This window comes from Sceloporus undulatus, chromosome 2 (assembly GCF_019175285.1).
Source record: "Sceloporus undulatus isolate JIND9_A2432 ecotype Alabama chromosome 2, SceUnd_v1.1, whole genome shotgun sequence".
Lineage (NCBI taxonomy): Eukaryota > Metazoa > Chordata > Lepidosauria > Squamata > Phrynosomatidae > Sceloporus > Sceloporus undulatus.
Window position 1 is genome coordinate 308512562 of NC_056523.1, and position 26519 is coordinate 308539080.

Consider the following 26519-nt stretch of genomic DNA (forward strand, 5'->3'; position numbering starts at 1 on the left):
TATTATTATTATTATTATTATTATTATTATTATTATTATTATTATTATTATTAGGTTCTGATCACAAAATTCCTAAATACATAAATTAATGGAAATCATGCATGTTGTCGTCGTCGTCGTCGTCATCATCACCACCACCACCACCATTTCTAATAATTTCAGAATACAGAATTATAGGCTGCCTTAATACAGATTTTTGGACATTGGAGGTTATAGTATAGGTCGGAGCCTCCCAAGCACCTGTCCTTGTACACACTGTTAAGACAATGTGTTTTTCCCAGAGAAGATGGAAAAGCTAAAAGAACCTTGTAGCTGTTGGTTTTTTGGATCTGCATACCTGAACTGGACATTTCTTCGAATGACTGCCACTGACATGAAATCACCGCGCCCATGCTCATTTTCACCACAATACAGAAGCAAGCCATCCTCGGCTTCAGCCTGGGAATGCAAAAAACAATTTAAAAGTAAACTAACACCTTGGTCCTGAATAACAGTTACAAATAAATAGACCCCAATTGTATACAGTTCCACAGTGTCATGAGAGCACAATGCTCCTTCACTTATAATCAGAGAGAACAATTTTTGCATCACTGCATTCATTCTGCTAGGTTGTTTGCTCATCCAGACATTTTTAGAACAAGAGTGGGAAGAGGTAAAGGGGCAACCATTCCCACACTACTGTGGATAGATATGAAAGAGGTCATTTTATCCATTTATTGCATATTTATTCCACCCTTCTTCCAAGTTCACCAGGAAAATGCCTAGAACTCCGTATTTTTATACTTGCAAGAAATGTGAAAGGTAGATTAAGCCAGAACTTGTGTGACACATTACAAGTGATGCCATCCCCTGGGACAGCTTGTTGTTGTTGTTGTTGTTGTTGTGGTAGGAAAGATACAATTACATTGCATTACAGAGGTAACATAGAGCCCATACAGACAGGCCAAAATAAAGCTGCTTCGGGTCACTTTGGAGATATGCTGTTTAAATGATGCATGCGTCCTAAGAGGCCAGAAACCAAGCCAAAGCCACACTCCAGTCCTAAGGATGGAGTGCAGCTTTGGTGATGTTTCCAGATTCTTAGGACGCATGCATCATTTAAACAGCATACCTCCAAAGTGACCCGAAGCAGCTTTATTTTGGCCTGTCTGTATGGGTCCATAGCGAGCTATAAATCCATTTATTTATTTTTGGGGCAACAGTAATATTTTCTCACTTTCCCCCTAACTTTTAAAATAAGCACTCGAAAGGAATTTTCCTCTGCCTGTTAGTTATTCAGCAATGGAAAAGTAATAAGCAATGCAATGTGAAATGTAGCAAATTGCTAAAAAATGTAATGGTAACTGTAAAGACCTACTGTTCTAGTGACTTGCTTTGAGAAGAAGCTTTCCAAGCATTGGGTTAGGTTAAGAAAGGGAGACTAAATGGACCAAGTGAACTCTATGGCTGGCAGAGGATTTGAATCTGCATTTTCCTGTTCATAAATCAAGATTCTACATTCAACCATGTCACGCTCTTATAATTAGCTGCTTTGTATAATTCCAGAGAGTTACTTGAAAAATGTCAAAAATGCTATGTCACAATTTTGAGTTTGAAATCAGTTGCAGTGATGAAAATCCACAGACCCATGGCACTCAGAATGTTCATTATTTTATTGGTTTTTATAAATGCGGTGATGTCTTTTAACAACTAGTTGTACTGAGCATGCTTACAAGCTAATCAAGACTCCAAAGTGCCTAGAATTCAGTGGAATGAAACTATGTGTATGGGAATGCCCAAAGAGCCCTATTAAGGCATCTTCTACTTGGGATAAATAAACATACAAATAGGGAAGCATGCTAGTCATCACAAGAAGAGTGAATTCATGAAAAGTTTCATTTAGCCATGAAGCTTCCCATACATTTTGGAACATAAGGCCAAGTAGTATTTTCTGCTGTCCAACAAATTAAACTCAAATAACTTCCAGCACAAAATTCTACCCATTTGTGCACTGCACAATTTCTTCTTCACCTTTTATAAGACTTGTAAAATTACATTCCAGCATAGTGCAGTTAACTTTCCATAACTCACCTGTACTGCCAATACAGATCTTTTCCTAATTGCTTTCAATGGGAGCTGAGAAGCTTGGAGCTGTAAAACTCTTTTGAATTGGAAGCTCTTGGTGTAACCCTATTGGCAGATTTTCTTTACACTGTGTCTCCATTAATCTGAATGTAACAAGACATTAAAAATGACTTTGCCCCAAGGCTCTACACACTTACCCTGAATTCAACAGTAATTTGGAATGTCTGATAGGAATTTTTCAGAGGTTCAAAGGTGATGTACGAGTAGCCAAAGAACTGAGGATACTGAATATTAACATCTGAAAGATAACATTGAGGGCATATTGCTTAGTAGTTAACTTCTGAATAACATCAATAGATGCATTTTTTTGAATCAGAGGACATTTCTACTTGAGGTTATATTTATCAGTAGTACTCAACAGACTGTCTCTGTCTTCCCTCTAAACTTTTACAAAGGACTCCCTTATGCCCCAGATTTTGAAGTATCCACATCAGCTCTTCACTCCCAGCCCCAGCCCAGATGCATCCAAAAACCAGTTAGTCAGTCAATCTGTTCCTCATCCCTATTGGTGTTTCAAGATAAGCCTCCAATTGTGTCTTCTTGGCGGGAAAGGAAATGAATACTTCACCAAACAAGAATATTCATCAGACTGTCTGGAGAGGCATTGCAAAAAAGAAAAAAAAGTCCCTCCCTGTCAGGCATTTACTCATACTTCTTCATGCAGATGGGTATGTTATTTGCCATCTCTAAATGGTAATCTGGCACCATTAAAAATGTAAAAAAATTATAATGAAAGAATTAAAAGCAGCAGCAGTAGAGAGCCAACAAACAATTACAGCAGCAGATAGCTTTAGATAAGGCTTTCTTAACTAAAACTGCCTTCAGGTAGTGGAAGAATACCAAAAGAGAGGATCAAATGAATTTATTAAGATGAAAAGTTCTCTATCCTAGTTGCTACAATATCAAATGTCCTTTCATTCACCTCTGCAGAAGGAGAGGGACATGTTCTTTCATTTATCCCTGCATAAGGACATATAGAAGGAGCTCACCTGTTGCCCCCAATGAATGGGAGTACACCACCCTTTAGATATCCTGATCATACATCATTTGGAGCAGGATAAGGAACAGCTCATGAAAGAGGTATAGCAAAGAAGTAAAACGATTCAGAAAAAACAACAACAGTGCTCATCAAAAGTCTTGATGCTGCATTTCTAGACAGTTGTCAGGGGCAGTTCCATGCACATTGCACTGCCGTGGTGCAGCTATTGGCAGGCAGCTGGTACTTCCCATGTTGGTGAGGCAGTGAATCCAATCTAGTTTTCATAGCTTTAAAGGAGCTATCCAGGTCACTGAACCCTCTTCCCACTTAGGGCAACTCCATTGAAATATGGGCTAAAATGGAGTTACCCCTTCATATCCATGGATCCTTTATCTACAGATTCAATCATCCACAGCTTAAAATATTTTTTAAAATATAAATGCCAAAAAAAGCAAACCTTGATTTTGCCATTTTATTTAAGGGACACCATTTTACTATTCCATTGTATTTAATGGGACTTGATCATCCACAGATTTTGGTATCAATGAGGGGTCCTGGAACCAAATTCCAATGGATACCAAGGACCCACTGTACAAGACCCACCACACCACTGACAAGGAAGTTATCAATGCAACTGGGTGAAACCTAAATGCAACCATGTGTGACAATAGCTAGGTCCATCTTATGCAGTAATGCACATGAGCACTACAGTGACCTCAGCAAAGTACTTCCAGCCACAGTCACCAGCAGCCTTACATTTTCAGAGCTGATACAATCAACAATCAAATGTCTGGGGGAAACAACAGACATGTCTGTTTCCACTGTGCTGGGTGAGTGAACTGTCAAAATTCAAGTCTAGAGTTTGGCAATGTTCCTGCAACCTATATTGCTTTTGGATTCCCAGTCACCAGTCAATTTGAATCTTGGGGAAAGGTCAGTGTATAAATACAGAGATTGATTAATAGATGATTGATTGATTGATTGATTGATTGAAGTGGGAATCCAAAATTAATGTCACATTGACTTTTCTGGTTGTTTGTCCAAATATCTGGTCACTAGTTGCATCACCTCTCAAATACCATAATAATATGTAATAACCTATCTCCAGATTTTGTTGAACCTCATCACCTGCCTTTTACAATTATGTTTACTCTTTGTCCACTAGCACACTAAAGTGCCAAACGAATAAGGACACCAAATATATGCAATGTTGCTTTGAAAACCTGGTCTATAAAGCAATATATTGTCAGTGGTTTTCTAAATAAACCAACCTTCTGAACAACTCTCTCCTCCTTTGCCAAGGTTACAGTGGCAACGAGACCCACTCCTTTCATAATCATTGACGCAAAAGCTATCAGTAGAGCAGATGGTTTCATCACAGGACTGATCAGACTGCCGTACCACTGAAGCCACACCATTCCTCCTGGTGGTCTTAAGAGTGACGCTGGTAGCAGTGGTGGTGGTACGTGGTAGAAGAGTAGTTGGTGCACGGAAAGTAACAGGAGATGTAGTAGTAGAAAGCAGCCGTGAAAGGAGTCTTGCAGTAGAACCTTGTGAGAGCTTGGTTTCAACCAAAAACTTCCTATTGGCTCCTTTGATAGCAGGAAGTGGTTTGAGCTGATAAAAGATAAGAGCAGTAAGACATTTAGTGTAGCAAGGAGTTAACCATTCAGAATCTGCACCTACTGTTTGTTTATTTGTTTGTTTAACAAGCATCATCATAATCATCTTCGCTTACAGACAGACAGATATAACTCTGATATCCTGCCTTATACCATAAGCTCTCTGAGTTACAATAAAATCAGTCTAACCTCTAGGAAGGAATTTTCTCAGCCAAGGTCTCAGTCAGAAGCAGGATTAGAACACATTGTAATATTCAGAGCAATGTGTTGCCATTAGGTAATCCTAAAGAAAAGCATGACTCCTCTAGGGATGCATTAGTTTGGCTACCCACAAAGAATCCACACCAAAGGAGCAAAGCACCTGTGCTTCCCATGTAAAAAGCTGCAGGTTCAATTATTATTATTTCTCATTAAAGCAAGGGATGGAAATGTGCAACCCTCAAATGTCATTGGATATTGGAATCGATCAGCTCTATCCAACACAGACCATAGTCAGGTATGGTGGGAGCCACTATGAGTACTAGTTCTGGAGAAAACATATTGTATAAAATCATCACCGCCACCATGATTTATTGAATGAATGGGAATTAATAGTTTCCTTCTATTTCTTCATTCTTCAGAGCCGAATTGAAAGTTTTCAGGACACTCTTTTCTGAGAATACTTAAAAAATCTCTATTTTTCTCTCATCTCCTATTATGCTGTCTAAAACTGAGTGAAACTATTATTCTAATGTCCCTGTGTTATGTATTCTGAGCTAAGGATGCAAAAATTTGTAATATTTGTTCTTGCAGTTGAAAATGAATACTTTTTTCATGTTATTACTCACTGCAACAAGTCTGTCAACTACTCACAGTTCAGGATATATTCTGTGCATAAACATGTTTCCTGTACAGAAAACAGCATTTTCTTATTAATATTAGTGGTGGGAGCAGCAGACCAACAAGATCTGGAGAGCTACATGTCCCCCATCCCTGGTTTAAAAGATCTCATGCAGTACAAATATGAACAATATCTGCCTGAGACTTGAAAACCAATATCAAAAAGAATACACAAAAATGGTATATCAGAATAATAGTTTCATTCAGTATTAGAGAGTACCTTTATCTCTTCACAAACAGCTGCTCAAGGCATAGATCTTGTTTGCTGTAGAAATAGACTTATCCCAGACGTTCATTATGTCAGATGCCCTTTGATATATTTATTGGTAAGTGGAGATGAAATATTTTTTATTATTATTCAAGAGGCTTTGGAGAACTGATGTTTATAAGGAGAAAGGGGTTTAAAGAGCATTCCGCACTGTTCTCATTTCTTGCTTTTTAATTTATATGTTTTAATTTGTTATTAATTCTATGAATACTTTAATTTTAACAACAGCTCTTTGTATGCCTTTATCCATATTTGTTTTGATCTATATCTGTTTTAATTTTTGTATGTGAGCAAGAGTACCAGTTCTAGAGAAAATGCACAGAATAAAACCACCATAATCATCATCACCACCACTATCATAATGACTTATGATTGAATGGGAATTAATAAAACAGAAAATCAGCATCAGTTTGTCTACATATTCAGATGTCCTTCTACTTATTATTCAGAGCTGAACTTAAAATGTTCAGAAGGCTTTTTTTTCTGGAAATGCTTCAGAATTTTTTATTTTTTCTTACTCCCTAAAGTATGCTGCCTAATCCTAAATAAAACTAATATTCTGTTGTCTTTGTATTAGGTATTCTGAGCTCGGGATGCAATTCTTTATCATGTATGTTCTTGCAGGGAGGAACAAATAGTTTTCCATTTTGTTACTCACTGCAAAAAAGTCAGCAAGAACCATGTAATTTTTAAGATTATTCATAGACATGTTCTGTGCATATGACTTATCCTGTGCATAAGATGAAATCTGTTTTGCAAGAAACACATTTCCTGAACAAAAAACAATTTGTTTTCATAGAAATGTTGTTTTCTTCAGAGAAAATTATGTTCCCTTGGAGGAAAACTTGCTTTCTATTGAGGAAATTTGTGTTCTAAATAAAATGTTTTCTGCCAGTGAAGATACTGCAATGAAGAGCCCTGGTGGTGCAGTGGTTAAATGTCAGAACTGCAGCCACTCATTTACAGCCACAAGGTTGTGAGACCGCTTTAAGCCAGGGTCTCCAGGGTAGATTCAGCCTGGCATCCTTCCGAGGTCACTAAAATGAGTACCCAGCTTGTTGGGGCAATTAGCTTACATGTTGTAAAACACTTAGAGACTGCTTAGTTCAGTATGAAGCGGTATAGACATGTAGCTGTTATTCCTATTGCTAAGCGGTGGAATGCTCCCTGCTCAAATGCTCTGCCATCCACCTCCATAGAAATGTGGGTGATGATGATGATGAACTGATTAATTGCCTCACTGATTCATTGATTGATGTGCCACCATTTCTTGCAGGTGCTCAAAGTGACAATCTCAACAAAGCATGCACTAATTTCATAAATTAAAAATAACTAATGAGTTGCAATAAAACCCATCAAAATAAACAAGAAGTAGAGATAATAAAAATCCACTTGATTATATTCTAAAAGTTCATAAAATAAGATCACTTTTGGCTGGGATCTGAAGGACAAATGATGTCACTAGCTTTGGGAGGCAGCCAAATGTTTACCAGAAGGACATTTGACAACCAGAGCACCACTACCAAGAAGACTCTGCTAAATGTAGCAGACCAAGGAGTCTCACTGTTCCAAGGCATAAAAGCAGAGTTTTCTGGCCAACCTTAAATCCCAGTTAGGTTAAAACTGGGGAAGGAAACCTTTTAAGTACAGTACCTGAATCTTGAGAAATTCGGGTCTTTATACTTTAGTACCAGTACTTGAACTTGATACAGTTGCTCAATGTGTAGGCTCTCCTCAGTCCCTCACTTCCCCATGTGCCCAGTCTCTCCCATCCCACCCCATCATTAAGTGAATGCAAATTACATTGTCTATGGCTTCAAATAATAGTGTAAGGAAGGGAAAGGTCAGAGTGAATCAAAATAAAGGAATACATTTAAAGTGAGACAACATGTCACCAAAGGACAGATTAGTTTATATATCTGTGCCCTGTCTTTCTCAGACCTCCTTGTCCAAATGCTATACACACAAAAACCTTTAAGGGTCTGAAATGCCAGAATGACTGGTGCCTTTAGATTTACCTCATCAATGTAAATGTCATAGTCTGAATCATCAATCTCAATTCCATCATCATCACCATTTCCAGTGTCTGTGACATACCGATGCCCATAGCTTCCACTTCCTAGCTCTTCTGGGCCTGAGAAGACAAAACAGACATAGCTGAAACTCAATCATAGCCATAGAAATACTATTCCAGCAGATATTTTTTTCTATAAGTGCACAAGTACGCATATCTTGGATGAACAATGTTACAAGTAACACAACTTTCTGCAGCAAGTTATTTTCTTGATAATGAGGTCACCAATTATTATTATTGTTATTATTATACTTTATATAGCACTGTAGATTTACACAGCGCTGTACATACAAACAATACAATACATAAAAGTACACCTGCATAATACATATAAATAATACATAACAATACAGGAAGGGGTTCAATAAAATAAGGCAGGCAATATAGTTACACTTCACAAGTATTCTAATGAGTGAAAGCAATGCTACATTATCAGTAACTTTTTCTAACTGTGTCTCAAAATTACATTTTAAGGATATTTTGAATTTTTCAAATTTTATACAATTTTCTTATCTTACCATTTTCTTATCTTTTCAAGAAAAAAGTAATTTTAACATCCTGAACAATGTAGCATGCAACCTTTGAAACAGCGTAATTCACAAAATGCTGAATTACTTGATGAACACTGTAAGATGGAACAAAACAGATGACTTTTTAAAAGTAATTTCCCAAGTTCTGCCTTGTAGATGAGTATTATCCCATGCTAACATAAAAGTAATCCTGTACAATAATTAATAAAGACTAGAGTCCCCAAAACTTCAACCACAAGATTGAAAGAATGAAAGAAAAAAGGAAACCAGAGTTTAAACCCCTGCTTAGTCATAGAAACCCACTGGGTTACCTTGAGTAAGTTAAATGAAAGCAATGGGAAACCTCCTCTTAGTCTTGCCAAGATAAGCCTATGTTACCATTGCCATCAGTTGAAATCAATCAAACCAATTTGAAGGCCACAAGAAGACAACAATCAAGGGTGTTAAATAGGGTCTAATCCCTATCAAAATGGTGACATAATTGCATGTGGTTTCCATGCCACTGGGTATGAATCTGCACAGGCTTTAAAGGAGCTACGCAAGGGGCTGAATACATTATGGGTATAGGATTTAGCACCTTGGATAGATGCTTAAAGTTCATATTAAAACCAAGAGTAGAATCACTCTCCACTTGCCATGGAAGCTACCAGCTGCCATCAACATGTACTTAAATATATATTTTTTTCTTCCTCATAGACATCACATGAGGACAGAACTCTGCCGTCAGCCCTTGATCAGAGGAGACAATGTTTCACTCATTTCCTTTTCTAACTTTAAAATCACTCTTATAGCAGGCCCTTGGTATCCACTTGGATATAGTTCCAGGACCCCACATGGATACCAAAACATGTGAATGCTCAAGTTCAATTATATAAATGGTGTAGGAAAATAGTGTCCCATATATGATATGGCACAATCAAGGTTTGCTATTTGGATTTTTAAATTACACACACACACACACATGTATATATATTTGAAGCCATGCATGGTTGAATCCAGGGATGACGAATCCATGGATATGGAGGGCTAACAGTACTTGGAACAGAGACCACACTAGTGATTCCCCTTGGCTACCATTTCTTAGCTGATATTAACTCGCTCCACCTTTTCCTAGCTTCTTATTTGGAATTGATGATCAAACAAAATGGGTCAAGGTAAATAAATGAACAAAAATGAGATCTGTGCTTTGCTTTTTGAAATATCCTTGACAAATAATGCACCACCCTTCTTATATTCTGTTTCTTGGAGGTGATTCCCACTGTCTCAATGGAACTCATTTCTGAATAAGGATATGAAAATTTGTCTGTCTCAATTTTGTTGTGTGTTTTTTTCAAAACTGAAATTAGATTTTCTTCCTATGCCAGTTTTTATTGGACTATGAGACTTGTTTCTTTGCACGCTGAAAGCCTAAGTATTTTGCCTAGTATGCATTTATTGATGCAGTTTACCTAATGTATGTATGCATTTATCCATTTTACCAAATTTATGCAGTCCTGATTGTGTTTGTACATAATTTTCAATTGTATACATTTCAACCGTACACATTTTAAAATGTGCACATTGCTGTTCTTTCTTAGTTTAGTACCTCCAGGTTTCAAGATGAAATTACTGGATTGTTCTGCCATTGTTTCCTGTCTGATGCTGGCATACAGTAAAACAATAGTTTTGTATGCTATTGTCTCTCTAAAAGGAAGCAGGGCGATGTGTAAATCTTCTGCTGTCCTCAGGTGAGAATGAGAGCACATTTTGTATAGCTGATGAAGAGCTCATTAGTCTATAATGGGTAGCTAATCAATTGTTGTTCAAACAATGGTGTTTCTATGAATGCACAAACAATGGAGAGCGGAAACCACGGTCTATTTCATTACGAGGTCCATCAATGCAGTTCCTTAGTGTGAAACAACCTGATGCCTACTTAAGACACTCTACCAACCCTGTAATCCTATATCCATAATTAAATGAAAACCCTGTGGGGAGGCATGGGGAGGGGGGAGCAAGCCTCTTTCCAAATAATCAAGGATTAGGTTACATCAAATAACCCTTGTTAAAATAAATAAGAACCTGAGAAAACCTCTTGCTGTTGCTAATTAAGTGGCAACAGAATATCAATCAATAGCTTACAAAGCTATTTTATTAAGAGGCAAACCTTACACATTTATGTCACTTGAATTTGGGAAATAATTTAGCCCTCTTTCTGTATCTGAGAAAATTTTGCTTAATGCCAAAAGTGGGTCGAAAGACAAGCCTTTTCTATCTCTAGTCAGTGTGTAATTTATTAGCTTTTTATTCTATTCGCTGGTAAATTTATTGGCTTTGAAACTGAGAACATCTTGTCATCCTATTCCACTTGCAGTATGTAGCAATAGCAGCATGTCACTAAATGCTACTTACTTCGCCTAAGCTAAAGCCAATCTGATAAAGTCAGGCCGCATGAAGTCTTATTTATTGATCAAGACTTACAAACAGTATGTTCTTGGCTGTCTTTGGCATTCCTGGCTCCCTTTGGCCTTTAACTGCTATTGCTGTTTTTTGAAATCTGTCCAGCAGTATGATGGGTAGAATGCGGAGCAAGACGGTTGTATAGTAGGCCCTCCATATCCATGGACTTGCATCTGCGGATTCCATCATCTGCAGATGGCAAATCCATGGGGGGGGGGCAGAGGAGGAGAAGGAAGGAAGGAAGGTAGAGGAGGGAGGAGGAAGAGGCAGCAGCAGTGGGAGTGGGAAGAGGAGGACAAGGAGGAAGAGGTAAGAAGAGGAGGAAGAGGAAGCAGCCCCCTGCCACCTGCTGTGCTGAGAGCAGCAAGGCAGGCTTTGTGCAACTGCAGCAGCAAAGTCCTATTGCCCCCAATGACGGCATGGCCAGATGGCTGCACCACCATTGAGGACAATGGGACTTGAGCATCCACGGATTTTGGTATCTGAGAAGAGATGTAGAATGGATACCAAAGGCCAACCGTATATTGTGAAAACCTCTGACTGAGTGCACTGTAGGTCAAGACATTCTGCTGACTGAAGCGAAATACTAAATGACATCTCCCCATTCATTTTAGAGAAGCCAATCAGAGTAGGACTTGAATCTTGAAGTGGATGGCACCCTCCACTCCAGTAGGCCACTGGCTCATCCACACCACTGCGCAACTCTTTGTTTTTCTTGTTGTTGTCTCATGCCTTGAAGCTCAAAGGTGAACCTATCATAGAGTTTTCTTGGCAGGATTCGTTTAGGGGAGCTTTGCCTCCCTCAGAGGCTGAGAGCATGTGACTGGCCCAGGTCACCCAGTGGGTTCCATGGCAGAGCTGCTGGAAATCAAACCCTAGTTTCCAGAATCACTGTCCAACACCCAAACCACAATTCCACAAACTCTAGCCTTGGGTTATGACATCACTCTCTCTAATGGTAGGGCTGGACCAGCTCACCTCTGTGAGTAATAGAGCTTTTGGATGGTCAAGGTGATGACATCTAGGATTATTCACAGGGGTGAGTTTCCTTTACTATAGCCAGATTTCCAAGAGTATTCCCCATAAAACTGAATAGCAACTGCTCCTCCCAGTATACAAAGTAAACGGTTTTACATTGGTATGGAGGAGATAAACATATTTCTTAGTGGCCTGTGACTGCAGTGAAAGCTGCTCCTGTATAGTTCCAGCTGGGTTCTACGTCTTGGTTACTCTGGCTTTGAAAATCACATATATCTATTCTTATCTATTTAGCTCTCTATATAGATCTTTGTATATGTGTGTATGTGTGTGTGTATTTGCATGTGCACACACATACAGAATTAAACAAAATAAACCATTATTAAATTCTTGTTAGAGAAAGTGGCTAATCCTACTCAAATTAGCACAGTAAAAGAATTTTATCTTCCACGACAAAAGGACTCAAAACATTTTGTGCCTACAGATAAACAGGATGTGGAAAGAGCATGTGTGTTCTGTGAGGATCACCAAGCTACAAATCCTGGGGATCATGTTGTACCTTGAAGACTTTTCCATAAACATTCTGTTCAGAAGTTAAATTTAAGCCCAAGAGCTTACCACTGGGGCTAGGAAAGACAATCAGAAGCAACGCAATTGAAAGGAGCTGGCATGAAAAGGAGGTTGCAGCTTTTTAAAAAAAAGTATCAATAACAAGATTCATAAAGAACAAAACACAGTTTTAATACAGTGGTTCTGGTGATTTGGAATCTTGCTCTCCTTTCTGCCTATCACAAAAAATCCACCAGAAATTTGATGAATTCAAACCTGCAAGCTGTCTATAGAGAGATTAAAGCAGAACTAAGAGAAAAGCGGCATCCTGATGTCGACTCCCCACCACTTCAAATTAATTAGTTCATATGTCCTGATGTCATTACTCTGTCCTTGATTCCACTGATGATAGCCACAAACATGGACTTAGGTGTTCTCCAAATATGTCTTTATTTATTTTAGGTTTCAAGTCCATCAGTCCTTCTTTCCTTCACTGTTCTATTCATTGTGGGAGAAGACTAAAAGCAAAGACCTCAATAGATAGCCAGTGTGGTGTAGTGGTTAGAGTACTGGATTGTGACCCTGGAGATCAGGGCTCATATCTCCATTCAGCTGTGATAATCCACTGGGTGACCTTGGGAAAATCACATTCTCTCAGCCTCAGAGAAAGGCAAAGGCAACCCCGTTCTGAGCAAATCTTTCCAAGAAAATCCCATGATAGGTTTTTCTCATGGTCAGAAATGACTTGAAAGCACACAACAACAATAACAACAATAACCTCCTTTCAAATTTTAGTCCCATCTGTAATAAAATAAGTGATAAAATGGTTTAGAAGTAACGATTTACCATTAAGGAACTAATTCAATGGGTCTACTGTAGCAATTGTTTAGGCATAAGAATTGAGTGTTTTTGCCAGTAAAGCTACCCTTTTTATCTTCTTCTAGTTCCTAACAAAGGCAAAGGTCCTCTTCTTGTTGTATTTAGCATACTTTGCAAGCCTAAATTCCGTCTGAGCCTTCACATTCCTGATACCATCATTATACATTGGGGCAGCTCTATCACAATTTGATGAAAGCCACCTTGGTCCCCATGTAACTCATAAGACAGAATAGAAATGAACTGAAATGAAATTTTCCTCCTTGGTTATAATACCCTTCTTTTCTCTACCATCCTAGTTCCTTTTGAGGTTCAGATCAGCCACGTTCTTTATGCAGCTACACAGGTCCCTGGGTTTTCCTGTTCATAGGAAGAATGCACGATTACACTCAATATTTCAGAATTTCTTCTTCCTGGCTGGACAGTCCATTATAAATAACCAGAGTCTGGATAAGCTCTCCAATCTGCAACTCCCAGAAACCCACAACTAGTGGTCATGCTTGGTGGGAGATTCTAATACTGTAGTTGTAATCCAGAAAAACAACATTTTCATTCTCTGGCCACAAGGTTACTACTCTTGTTTCTCTGTCCTTCTAGCTTTACCTGAATAGCAGTCCAAGATGTGACTGCTGTTTTTGGCAGCAGACCCTTGTTTCACATTTATTTCTGCTCTTTCTTCCCCCTGCATTCAAAGCATGTCAAAGAATTTTAGACTGTTCTGACATCAGCTAGTCACACATCTAATTTGCAAAGAATCATTTCTTCCAAAATCCTGCCTTCACTCCAGCAACACCTGATCAAAACCCAGAAACAAACTGACTCACACCATTATCCAAGTGAATTTCAAGTCAATGCTAGAAGTTGCAAGGATTCTCCAACCCTCTTTCACTTTGGTCTTTTTCTGAAGTAGTTTTTAAATTATGCATGTAATATATAGAATTCCGTTTTAAAGAATGGCATGAAGAGGTGAACAATAGGCTTGTCAATGTTACTTCTCCTTAAGATGTTGCTTATCAATTACGCATGAAGCTGACACACATACACACACACACCCATACACACACACTCAGACGTGTATCAAAATTAAAAGATTGTAGTAGCACAGGAGCAACATGAACCCGGAGCTTTTTGGCCTGGAGAGCTTTCTTAATTCTACCCATGGCTTGACTGTTATAGATTTTCATAGATTTCTAGAAACTGACAGCCCTTCTTTATTCAAGGGTGGGGAAAAGGAAGAACAGACTGTTGGTTAAAAAACATAGGAGTGATGGCACCTGAATTAGTTGAAGCTGAGGTGGCCAATGGCTTCTATGTTGGGGGGTGTGGGAATCTGCTCTGAGTTTTAGTCAAAATTTAAGGGAACAGTATGATGTACTGAAATCTATCTCCAAAACAGATTCATGTGCATATTCTCCAGCATTTCACAGATGAAAACCAGGACACATGTAGCCAAGCAACACCAGAGTGTGGCCAAAATGACAAAAGGTGTTCATGAGGAAGAACACACAAGCTAGGAGAGGCTGCAGTGCTTTGCTTTTGCCTGAGGTGACTGGGAAGGACAACATCTTGCCCCCTCTTCTCTTCTCCCCAGTGTTGAGTTAATGGAGTGCAAACAACTTTTGCAATCTAAACTCAATCTGTACCAACTGACATAAACTGAGGACTAATGGGGGAACGTGAGAGAAAATCAGACCATTTTGAAAGCAGCTGAAGAAGTGGGATGGCAGAGGATACACTAGGACAGTATAAGAACACATTGGGAAAGCCAGTGTGGTGTAGTGGTTGAGCATTGGACTAAGACTCTGGAGACCAAGGTTCAAATCCCATCTTGGCCAAATAAACCCAATGGGTGACTTTGGACAAGTCACACTCTCTCAGCCTCAAAGGATGGCAATGGCAAATCCTCTCTGAACAAACTTACCAAGAAAACCACATGACAGGGTTGCCTTGGGTTCACCATAAGTTTGAAATGACTTGAAGGCACACAACAACAACAACAACAACAACAACAACAACAAGCAGAGAAGGTAGTTCTTTTAAAGCTCCATCTAAACCTGGAGTGGATGGCATGGAAGCCAAGTGATGAAAGAAACATCTTTTACTCACTGAACATTCTGATAGGGTCACTGGGAGCACTAGGCGGACTGGTTCCATATGAATTTGCTGCCCGGACTGCAAACTGGTACTTGTTGTTTGGAGTTAGCCCCTTCAAAACCATGGAGTCCATCTGGATCTGTTCTCTAATTACTGTCCAGTTGGTATCAAGATCAGGCCTGATTAAGAGAAAGAAACCGTATAAAGTACAATTAAAATTATATTGAGTCAAACCTTTGAGAGAATTCAAAATCTGCCAAATTTGCCATTCTAACTTGAAATCTGAATGTGACATTGCAGAATGTCCCCTGTTGGCTGAGGGATTCTTGGAGCCGTAGTCTAAAACGTAATATTTCCATGTTCAATATACAAATATTTTGGCAGCAGTGCTGAGCACTCAAAACTTCAGAGGTAGCCCAGCAAGAGAGAGGCTATACTGGCTTTTTCTATAGGGCAATTATTCAGACTATTCTATGTGTTTGAGCAAGACTACACCACACATTTTGTTCAGAATGATCTCTTTAAAAGGACATAAATAAGCCCTGATTTGACTTCAAAACATAAGATTAAGCTGCTATTCCTCTCACCTCCTTCTTGGATGTCCTTGTACTATTTATGACAGGAAATAACCTTCAGGCCTTAGATCTAATGTTTATAAACAGCCCTAGCTGCAAACAACTCTGACATTATTTTAATAAAAATAGTAGCACAAGGCAAACTTTCCACATACATTTGGAGCCCATGTACATTTGGAGCTCAAAGGTGCTGCCAAAATTGACTCACATAATTTTCAGTGCAGGAGTGATTTAGTTATTCGAGGGTCATTTCCATTAAGCTAGAAGGGAGGACACAGTGATTTTAAAAAGAGCGATTGGGGTTCATTTTTTTCAACTTGGCCTGTACTCTGTGAACCTGAGAAACCAAATTGTCTTTTCACAGGAGACAAAAAAGCATTCATTTCTAAAAAGGAAAGCAAAAACAACAACCAACATCCAACAGGCCAAGAAGGAATGACTCAACCTCAAAATATTGTCTTGTTTTAATCTTCAGCGACTGCTCTAAGAGAAAGAAAAATCCTCACTAACATGTTATCTTCCCTGGACCCACACTAAGGAGAAAGGGACAGCCTATTAATCTGTACAAATGTGAATACTGAACTTTTAATTTTGAGCCCAACCAAGGGCTTCCACTGTTTTTCATAATCGAGAGCATCTGTTCCCCTTCCTATTTCTTAGCAGCCTTAGTTTTATAGGCGAAGGCTTTTTTCCCCCATTGCTTAAATCGTTTACTTGTTAAAAGTGATATTTTGCATGCGACGCATACTGCTTTAACACACAATGGAACAAGAAGGTTAAAACCATCTGAAGGCATTCTCATTTTGAGATGCTGCTTGATATATTAGGGAAGTGTGTTTGCTCTCCAAAATGAAAAATGCCATTAATGTCTCCACTGATCTGCTGTTTTATCCAGACAGTTATTTCTCTAGGAAATATTATTTCTTGTACAGAAGGAATTTTGTACACATTAATTTAAAAAAAAAGGTCTGGAAAAATGCTGCTAATTAGACTTGCAGTGTGTAAAATGCTTATATGTAGAAGAGGTTTGAATTACAAGTCTAGATATTCTCCTTAGCAAATGATGCCATCAACTTTGAACAGGGATAGAGAACGTTTAGCTCCCAGGGTTCAATCACTCCTGGAAGCCCCATCCCATCAGACCAGCAAAAACAGTGGCGGAGGAGAGCAAGTGACTCATAGCCTTAAGGAGAACACCTCAAAGCTGTGCCTTAGTCATTTACAATCAACTTTTCCCTTTCTCAGCTAGGAAAACCAAAAGAGCAAGGCTGTTCACAATTTTTTTGGTGCCCCAAGCAGCGGTGCCTCCAGATGCTGAGTGAGTTGCTTTGCCCACTGTTTTCTTCCCAATTTGAGCAAAGCCTACATAGGACTCAAGGAGCACCTCAAAGAATTGCTCCTCCCTGTGCCAGAGGAACACTTTTCACTGTGCATGCAGAGTGAAGCATGGCTCAAATGCTTTGTCCCAAAGTGTCTTTAAGGTCAGAAGTCCCTAATAGGAAGTCTTAAGATGCCTCGATGAACAGAGCATCCAGAAAGCTTAGTGAGCTGATTTCTGTCCTGATAAGGCTTTGAACAAAATTTCATGATAATAGGGAAAAGACATTTGATACAAATATATTAACCATTTCATACCAGATATATGCAGGTATATCTGGAATGAAAATCCTGTCTATAAAATTCAATTTGTACCTCCTGTTCTAACCCTTTACAAGCACTGTTACTGACCAATGTCCAGCTGCTTTTGGGGGGTTGGGGGTGGGGTAGGAGATCTTCTCTTCTACAATAGTGTGTAATGTTGAAGATTTTTTAAAAAATATACACACACACACATGAAAAAAAATCAACCTCAAAACATCTGCTAATGATTTAAAATGTACAATATTCAGAGCCTGGGAATTTAATTTCAAAAGTACTTGTTTGCATTTCAAACCTCAAAGTGCTAGTGGGCTCTGAAAGGGAAATACTGTATTTTTATTTAAATTTGTATGTATACATATATTGTTACTACATCCCTTCATGTCACTTCTGACTTACGGTGACCCTAAGGTGACCCTGTCATTGGGTTTTCTTGACTATATTTATTCACAGTGGGGTTGCTTTTGCCTTCTTCTGAAGCTGAGAGAGTATGGCCTGCCCAAGATCATCAAGTTATACATAAAAATATTTTATTTTATGCAATTTTGTGTCATCTTTTGTCCTCCTTCTTTGTTGGCACACTGTCTCTTCTTTAGCAATGTCTAAGTGACCACTCATTACATTACATGTATGATTCATTTAAGAGACTGCTCCGGTTCATTAGTTACATGCTTTTGTGGAAAGATCTTTTCTCTCAGATAAGCTGGAAGAACACCAACTTCTGGCCAGGACAGATAGGGATGACCTGGGCCTTAGGGATCAAATTCCAGGGCTCCTATTTAACTAGTGGGTGGTAGCTAGTAAGACCTTAATAACATATTAAAGTGTAGAATGGGCTTGGAACAAACCTCTCACAATTTACATTCAATTTAAGTTGACAAAGCCTAATAACACATCTGTTGTTTGGTTCTTAGGAGATTGCTTTCTCAAGCAATCCTCAGGGTTTAGACAAATAATCTGCATAGATGAAAACTAGCCTTTCAGAAAGAAAGACTAAAGAGCAGACTGCTCAGAAAAGATAATTTTCTACAGTATTTCCAAATATGATTTTTATGTCTGTAGAGTCAATGGGTATGTTCACTTAGACACCCCCCTGCAATGGGTTTACGCAAAACTAACAAAAATTTGCACAGTTAAGACTAGTGTGTTAGCTGTGTTAATTCCCTGAGAAGTCAGATTTCGCTACAGTACCACATGCCTTGATAACATCATGTTTGGACTACTCTTATGCACTCTAGATTGTACAGTTGGCTCTCCTTATCCATGGATTCAAGCATCTACAGCTTGAAAATATATAAGGGACACCATTTTACTGTGAGTCTTGAACATCCACAGATTTGGGTATCCACAAGGGGTCTTGGAACCAAAGCCTAGCAGATACCAAGGGCCCACTGTATCTCCTTATACAAGCCCACTCAACTTTTGAGACCTACAGTGGAGAGCTTTCTTTCAGTCTCATCACCTTTGCATGCACACTTGGTGAGGACTCAGGAGAGAACCTTCTCAATGGCTGTCCCCAGGCTCTGGAACTCCCTTCTGTGGGAGATCCACTTGTCCCCCTGCCTGATCTTTTCCCACCAGCAGGTGAAGACGTCTATATTCAAGCAAGCCTTTGAATTTTAATAGCGGAGCAGTCGTGTGTGTTTGTGTGTGTGAAGTGTTATGCTGCATTTTTAATTTTTTACTGATCATTATGTTTTAAAGGTTTTTAACTGTTTATATATTTTTTTAAAAAAAATATTTTTTGTAAAATAATATTTCACATTAAGGTAATCTTTTTAAAAGTATTGTAAGCAGCCTTGTATCCCACCTCAGGAGAAAGGCAGGATACAAATTCAATAAATAAATAAAAAACAAATATGTGAGGCTGCCTTTGGAAAATTTTAGGAAACTCCAAAATGCTGTGGCCAGAACACAGGCAAGGGCTATGGAAAGCCAGATTGGCCTCCACTCTGCTCTCCTTTTGCCATCAGGCAAAGAATCATTTATTCAAACAGATTTTTAATGAGTAACTGCTTGCAGGGGGTCTTTTAATGGGAGCAGTGTCTTCTTTTAGCTTTGTTTAGCTTTTGAATGATTTTACACTTTTAAAAAAATGATTATAATGTGATGATTTTTGTAGTTGTATTTTAATTTGTACTGTAAGCTTTTTAGCCGATGGCTTGTTTTTAGTTTTTGAGCCACCGTGGGTTCCATGCTGGGAGAAAGGTAGAATATGAATGGAATGAATAAATAAACACATATTTTGGAATAGGTCCTCATCCGCATCCATATTAGCTGCCAGTACTGTTTTATTGGAAGCTTACGTGCTGGATTGTCACACAAATAAGTTCAATACAAAGAAAATGTTAGCCACTGAGTATCAGGTTATTGCATTCAGACGCCATGCCTCTGTCAAACAGAACTTCTTCATTTGCTCCTGTTCTCCTTGTAGGGTGTCTATGTGCTCAGGTAGGCTTCATAACAACAAATCAAATACTAGTTGGGCACAAAATTGAATTGAGTGGTTTCACAACCTCCATATTCACCGAGGGACTGCCATGACATTACAACATTGTGCAGTAGTGACCCGTGGAGAGAGTGATGTTGTAGTGCACTGATGTTCATTGGTGTGCTCCCCAATGCACATTCAAACACTGGCTACAAGTAGGTCTACAAAGAGAAATATCCAGTGCACATCAGAGTGTTCAACACACATCAAAAGTGCCTGTGCACATGAGCACCTCTTGTGGTGTACATTACTGGGGCCCAGATGTGCACGAGTCTATGAATTTGCAACTCAGTAACAGGGTTTCATTGTATTGCTTCAATGTAGCTGTGTATTTGTAAAGTTACAAAATGTGACTATGATGTCTACATTTGTAACTTTACAAATCCATAGCTACATTGAAGCAATGCAATGAAACCCGTTACTGAGTTGCAAAGATTCATAGACCCATACACATCTGGACCCTAGCTAGTATACCAGCAAGAGGCTCTGATGTGCAACAGGCACTCAGCCTATATCCATTTCGGTCAAACAGGGACTTTGTGTATGTATTCCTTTGGCGCTTTCTTGCATGTGAATTTCATAGGAGTATGCTGAGCATTATGTAAATAATAATAAATAATAAATGTTATTTATAGCCCCATTTTCCTGGGAGATCAAAGCGGGTTACAACAGAGTACTACCAATGTACAATTTACAAACGTATTCATATAAAAACCACAAACAATCATCTTAATTAAAACAGAGTAAAAATTTACAAATAAAAACCGAACAAACTAGCATAAAGTGCTGGTGCAGCGGGGAGAGAGCAAATCTCATAACACCTGGGGGAAAAGCCTGTGGAAGAGGAAAGTTTTTAACTTCTTCCTGAACAGGTCAAGGGAGGTAACCGAGCGGAGCTCACCGGGAAGAGAGTTCCAGAGCTGTGGGCAGGCCAGAAAACGCCCTCTGTGCAATCACGGAATATCTCGTGTCAGGAACCCTCAAGAGTTGTTTCCCGGCCGACCTGAGAGCACGGGGCGGATTATATAGGGAAGGCGGTCCTTCAAGTACCCTGGGCCCAAGCCATTTAGGGCTTTATGGTAATAAACCAAAACCTTGTATTGCGCCCGGAAGCAAATGGGCAGCCAATGCAGATCGTATAAGATGGCGTTATGGTTGGTCCTGGAACATCCAGTGACCAACCTCGCTGCCATATCTGCACCAACTGAAGCTTCTGGGTTTGGTACAAGGGTTGCCCCATGTAGAGCACGTTACAGAAATCCAACCGAGAGGTCACCAGAGCATGTACCACCGTTTCAAGGTCCCCCTGGCCAGGTAGGGTCGCAGCTGGCTTATCAGCCGAAGCTGATAAAACAGGTACTCCTACTGTCGCATCCACCTGAGATGTAGGTGGAGCGACGAGTCCAGAAGCACCCCCAGACTGCAACTGAGTCCTTCAGGGGAAGCATGACCCCATTCAGGACAGGTGGACAAATCTCCATCCCGGGCCCAGGGAGCCTATCACGAGTACCTCCGTTTTCTCTGGATTCAAGCTGAGTCTGTTTCCCTCATCCAGCCATTACTGACCCAGACAGGCGTCTAGAGGAGAGATGCCATCCCTGGTCACTGCATCAGTCGGAGACCACAGAGAAACATTTGGGTGTCATCAGCGTACTGTTAACACCGTGCCCCGTGTCTCCGGATAATCTCTCCCAGCAGTTATGTAAATGTTGAATAGCATGGGGGACAGAATGGCTCCTTGAGGGACACCCGATGTAAGTGCCCTCTTATCGGAGCACACGTCCCCCAGCTGCACCATCTGGAATCTGCCCGAGAGGTAGGAACGGAACCACTGGAGTACAGTGCCCCCGATACCTAACTCCCTCAGGAGTTCCAGAACGATACTTTATTTTTTATTTTTTTTTATTTTATTTAGACTGCTATTCCGCTTTGATCATAGTGGTGTACAAGTAAAAAATTTTCATCAAAATATTTTAAAAGAAATAATTGATATTAATTTTAAAAGATAGTTGTCTTCCAGGCGAGGCCTGTTGTTGCTGGCCTGCTCTCTCCCCCTCAGATGGTGGTTGGAGGAGGCTCTTTGTCAATGGTATCGAAAGCCGCCGAGATGTCTAAGAGCACTAACAGGGACACGCTACCCCTGTCCATGCCCAGACGGAGATCATCGACCAGGGCGACCATGGCAGTTCAACTCCATAGCCCGCCAGGAAGCCAGTTTGAAATGGGTCTAGAATCTGTTTCATCCAAGACCGATTGAAGTTGAAAGGCAACTGCCCTCTCGATCACCTTCCCCAAAAAAGGCCAGCAGAAACAGGCCGATAATTACTTTGAATCAGGGGGTCTAGGGAGGGCTTTTTTAACAGCGGTTTTACAATGGCCAATTCAAGCTGGATGGAAAACGCCCTTCCCTAAAAGATGAAATAATTATGTGGCGCAACATAACAGTTACAACCGACCCCCCCCTCCCCCGAGCTGCTAGCCAAGAGGGACAGGGATCGAGAGAGCACGTTGTCTTCCTAACACCTTCGAAGGATCTTGTTCTACTTCCCTGGTACTCACAGACTCAAAATGATCCATACAATCGAGTCCACGGAGGCTCTGGGGACCTCTACTCTGGATCCTAAAGAATACTGGCGTCGAGATCAGCCCTATCCGAGAGGTTTATCGCGAAGAGTTGTTAAACTCGTCACAGCAGGCCTTGGATGGTTCCAAAATAGAGTTCAAGGAGGAGGGCAACTGGGAAAGCTCCCTCACTACCTGAACAGCTGTGCCGGATGCACTCCGCGGATGCGATACGTGCAGCATAGACGAATTCTTAGCTGCACTTATTGCCACTCCATAGGCCTCCAAATGAGAGTCTAGGAGTGCCTTGTCGGCAAGTGCTGTGTCTTCGCCAGTCACGCTTAGTCGTCACAGAACCCGCTTCCTTTCCCTGAGGTCTTCCGTATACCAGGGTTGTTTTTTAGAAGCAGGCCTGAGAGGACGCTGGGAGCGATACTGTGTATAGCCCTGGAGATCGGTATCCCAGATGTTAGTCAGGGCATCAACAGATCGCCGCCAGTTCCAACCATATGCCCCTCTAGGGCTTCTTGGAACCTTTTGGGTTCCATCAGCCTTTGAGGGTGGACCATCCTAATAGTCTGCCACCCCCGGGAGGGATCTGGGTAGATGCCTTGAATTTAACCTCGACCAGGAAATGGTCCGTCCAGACAAGGCGGAGATATTTGTTACCTCCGCCCACGGACTCTCCATGTCCGTACAAAAGCCATATCAAGCGTATTACCAGCAGAATGCATAGGTCCTGAGATCAGTTGAGACAGGCCATGGCAGTCATGGTAGCCATGAACTCCCGAGCCGCACCAGTTGGACTATGACTGGCTCGAAGGGGATGTTAAGGTCCCCCCGGACAAGAGCCTGGGGAATCCAACACCAGCTCCGAGACCAGCTGGTTCAGCTCGCGCCAGGGGGTCTGTTAGCACACGGGGTGGCGGTAGACCAACAGAACCCTAAACTGTCTCTGGCCTTCAGGGTCAGGTAAATACATTCGATATGAGTGGGCAGTTGTCGGATATGGTTCCTGGTTAAGGAAAAGGGTGTTCTTGTGAATCAAGGCAACACCCCCCCCCCCGCCCACTAACCTGGTCTGGTCTTAACTGTGCCCGGTAGGAAGGGCCTGAGCCCACCACTGCTTCACTTTCAGGCCCAAGCCAGGTATCAGTAAGCAAGCCAGGTCGCAGTCTCTCTTCAATAGATCGTATATTAGGTGGGTCTTATTCTTTACCGATCTGGCATGCGCAGGAGCAGAGACAGGGTTTGTGGTATGTATAGGTGAAACCATTCCATGCTTGTGGCTAAAAACAATTTAAAAATGAACTTGGAGTCATACCTTTTATCACTGCCACATTGTGTAAAATGCTCTTTGAGTCATTTCAAACATGGGAAAGGGGAGATATTTAATATTAAAGCATACAATGAATTTCTCAAGGAGAAATGAGGAGTTGGAGGTCAAAGACAAGGCACATGCAATTCTAATCCAATCCCTGTAGACTCTCAAAGCCCATGAGTCACATTACAGAATTGGTTACTGCACTAAAACATCTTCAGTGTACAGTTTCCTGGCTTCTAAATCATGTGCTGCCTTGGGTATGGGAAAATGCAAGTTTCAGAATGTACTTACACACAACAAAGTTTGGAAACCACTTGGATAAATTCAATTGCAGTACTAAAAATTATTAAAGCAGCTTGCTGAAATTGAACTACTAGAAAGAAAACTACCAGATCAAACAAAGAAAACAGCATGCCACATAGGATATATATGGGGGCCAGCCTTTAGACTGCATCCGAAGTGATTTACTGAAGTTTATTGGGTACCTAATCAACAGAGCCTTGGGCTTTTTTTATTTTTTTAAAGGCATTTTAATTCAGATAAATGGACTGCCTGACATTTTAATAACTAATCTTAACTATCTTTGATAAACCAATCTCATTTTTAAAAGAACTGAAATACAGTTTTGCATATGCACAATTATATATAAGAACATGGAGACAGCAAAATAATTGGGAATTTCAACATGACAGGAATTTCCCCAGGATACCCTAATTATTATGTAAGTCTGAAAAAAATGATAATTTTGTATCTGATCAAAATGCATTGTCTTCCTCATGATAGCATCATGTCTCGCAACAGAGAATAAGCCAATCAACACATACAATGGAATATACAGTTGTGATGTGTGGGAGTTCTCCATTCACCACAATTGATTTGCCTTAAACTGAGAGAGGCTGGATTGCAGTGACAGCCAGGACATAAGTCAGAAAAAGCATCACAATGAGTACAATAGAAGTCTTGGAGCACCTCCATCACACACCTTTAACAATCTTCACACTATGGTAAAGAAAAACTTCTGATGATAATCAGATCATACATGTCTGCATGTACAAGCCAGCTCTCGTTAGCGTATTCAGCATATATTCATATACACTAAATGTGTGAGTTACTTGTAATTACCGCAAACTTAATTAAATGGGCATTTACATTTTCACATTTTTGTCCATATAAAAATCACTATGATCCACTAGTGATTACTATAAATCATTATAAAGTGACTATCTCAAGTGGGTGACAAGCATATTGCAATAACTACTGCTGTGTTCACCTGTGCTTACTAAAATAATTCCAGAACACCTGAACAACTGCATATATTGATCCAAGCAAGAACTTGCCTGTTTTCATTTAAAAATCTTTTTTTTTTTTTTTTTTTTTTTTTTTTTTTTTTTTTTTTTCTCATTTCATACTTAGCACAGTGTCTGCTGGACATCAGAGCATTATGGACATTTGACTTCCATCTGTCTTAGGGAGATGTTATCAAGTTGCAGTTTATTCATGACAACTAAATACAGGTTATAGTCATTAAGATGTTATCAGAACTGGTAACTCCAAAATGTGTCACCACCAAAGGTCACATTTAGTGCAATAGCCTATACAGGTTGAGTATCCCTTATCAAAAATTCCAAAATCTGAAATACTCCAAAATCCAAAATTGTCTACATGGGACAAGTGACACCTTTGCTTTATCATGATTCAATGTACACAAACTTTGTTTCATGCAGAAAATTATTTTAAAATATTGTGCATAAAATTAACTTCAGAGTATAAGGTGTATAGAAAGCATAAATGAATTTCATGTTTAGACTTAGGTCCTATCTCCAAGAAATGTCATTGTATATATCCAAATATTAAAAAAAAATTTAAAAATCCAAAATCCAAAACACTTCTGGTCCCAAGCATTTTGGGTAAGGAAGACTCAAACTGTATTTTAACACCTAGAATAATCTTCTCCAGTGTGGTGACCTGTAGTGGCCAAGGATGATGGCAGCTGTTGTTCAAAAATTTTGGAGGACACCAGGTTGAGAAAGGCTCACCTAGAACTGGTTATTATAAGCTTCAGCTCCTAGGCACTAAAAGAAAGGATATCATATGGATTGCGAATGTTTCTGAAAGATGCTTAGATTTTCAGGAGTTTGCAGGTGGTGCAAGTGGTAGAGATGCCATAGAAAAACAACCCTGTGTGTCATCGCTGTTCAGAAAGAAACACATGGAAGGCATTATGACTTGCTCTTGATAATTGCAAAAAAAAAAAAAAAAAAGAAAGAAAAGAAAAAAAAAAAGAAAGAAGAGGAGAGGGGAGGAGAGGGAAAAACACTCTTAGATATTTTTATTGTCTGTGCACTTTAAAACATTCACACCGGCCTAATTTTAAGGAACGAATTAGCTTGCGGTAAAGTAAATAATTTAACAATTACAATCATGGCTGATCCTGCATCTTATTTGTAGCTATATAAAAGTAATTATGAATAACTGACGGAATCAACCCCCCAAACATACCTTAATCTCCAGGGAGAT

The 26519-nt window shown here is 39.8% G+C and overlaps 1 protein-coding gene across 4 annotated transcripts in view; it reads right to left on the reverse strand.

Annotated features, from left to right (window-relative positions):
• EGFLAM (EGF like, fibronectin type III and laminin G domains) overlaps positions 1–26519 on the reverse strand; it is a 170756-nt gene that overhangs the window by 61839 nt on the left and 82398 nt on the right. For 3 of the 4 annotated variants that reach the window (XM_042452513.1, XM_042452512.1, XM_042452511.1), the window contains 5 exons: positions 15425–15591; positions 7891–8006; positions 4375–4720; positions 2262–2362; positions 338–438 (listed from right to left, as the gene is read on the reverse strand). In XM_042452513.1, coding sequence (XP_042308447.1) covers positions 338–438; positions 2262–2362; positions 4375–4720; positions 7891–8006; positions 15425–15591 — 831 coding nt within the window. Of the gene's footprint in view, positions 1–337; positions 439–2070; positions 2140–2261; positions 2363–4374; positions 4721–7890; positions 8007–15424; positions 15592–26519 lie in introns of those variants that run through there. The other variant, XM_042452514.1, reaches the window with a different exon arrangement.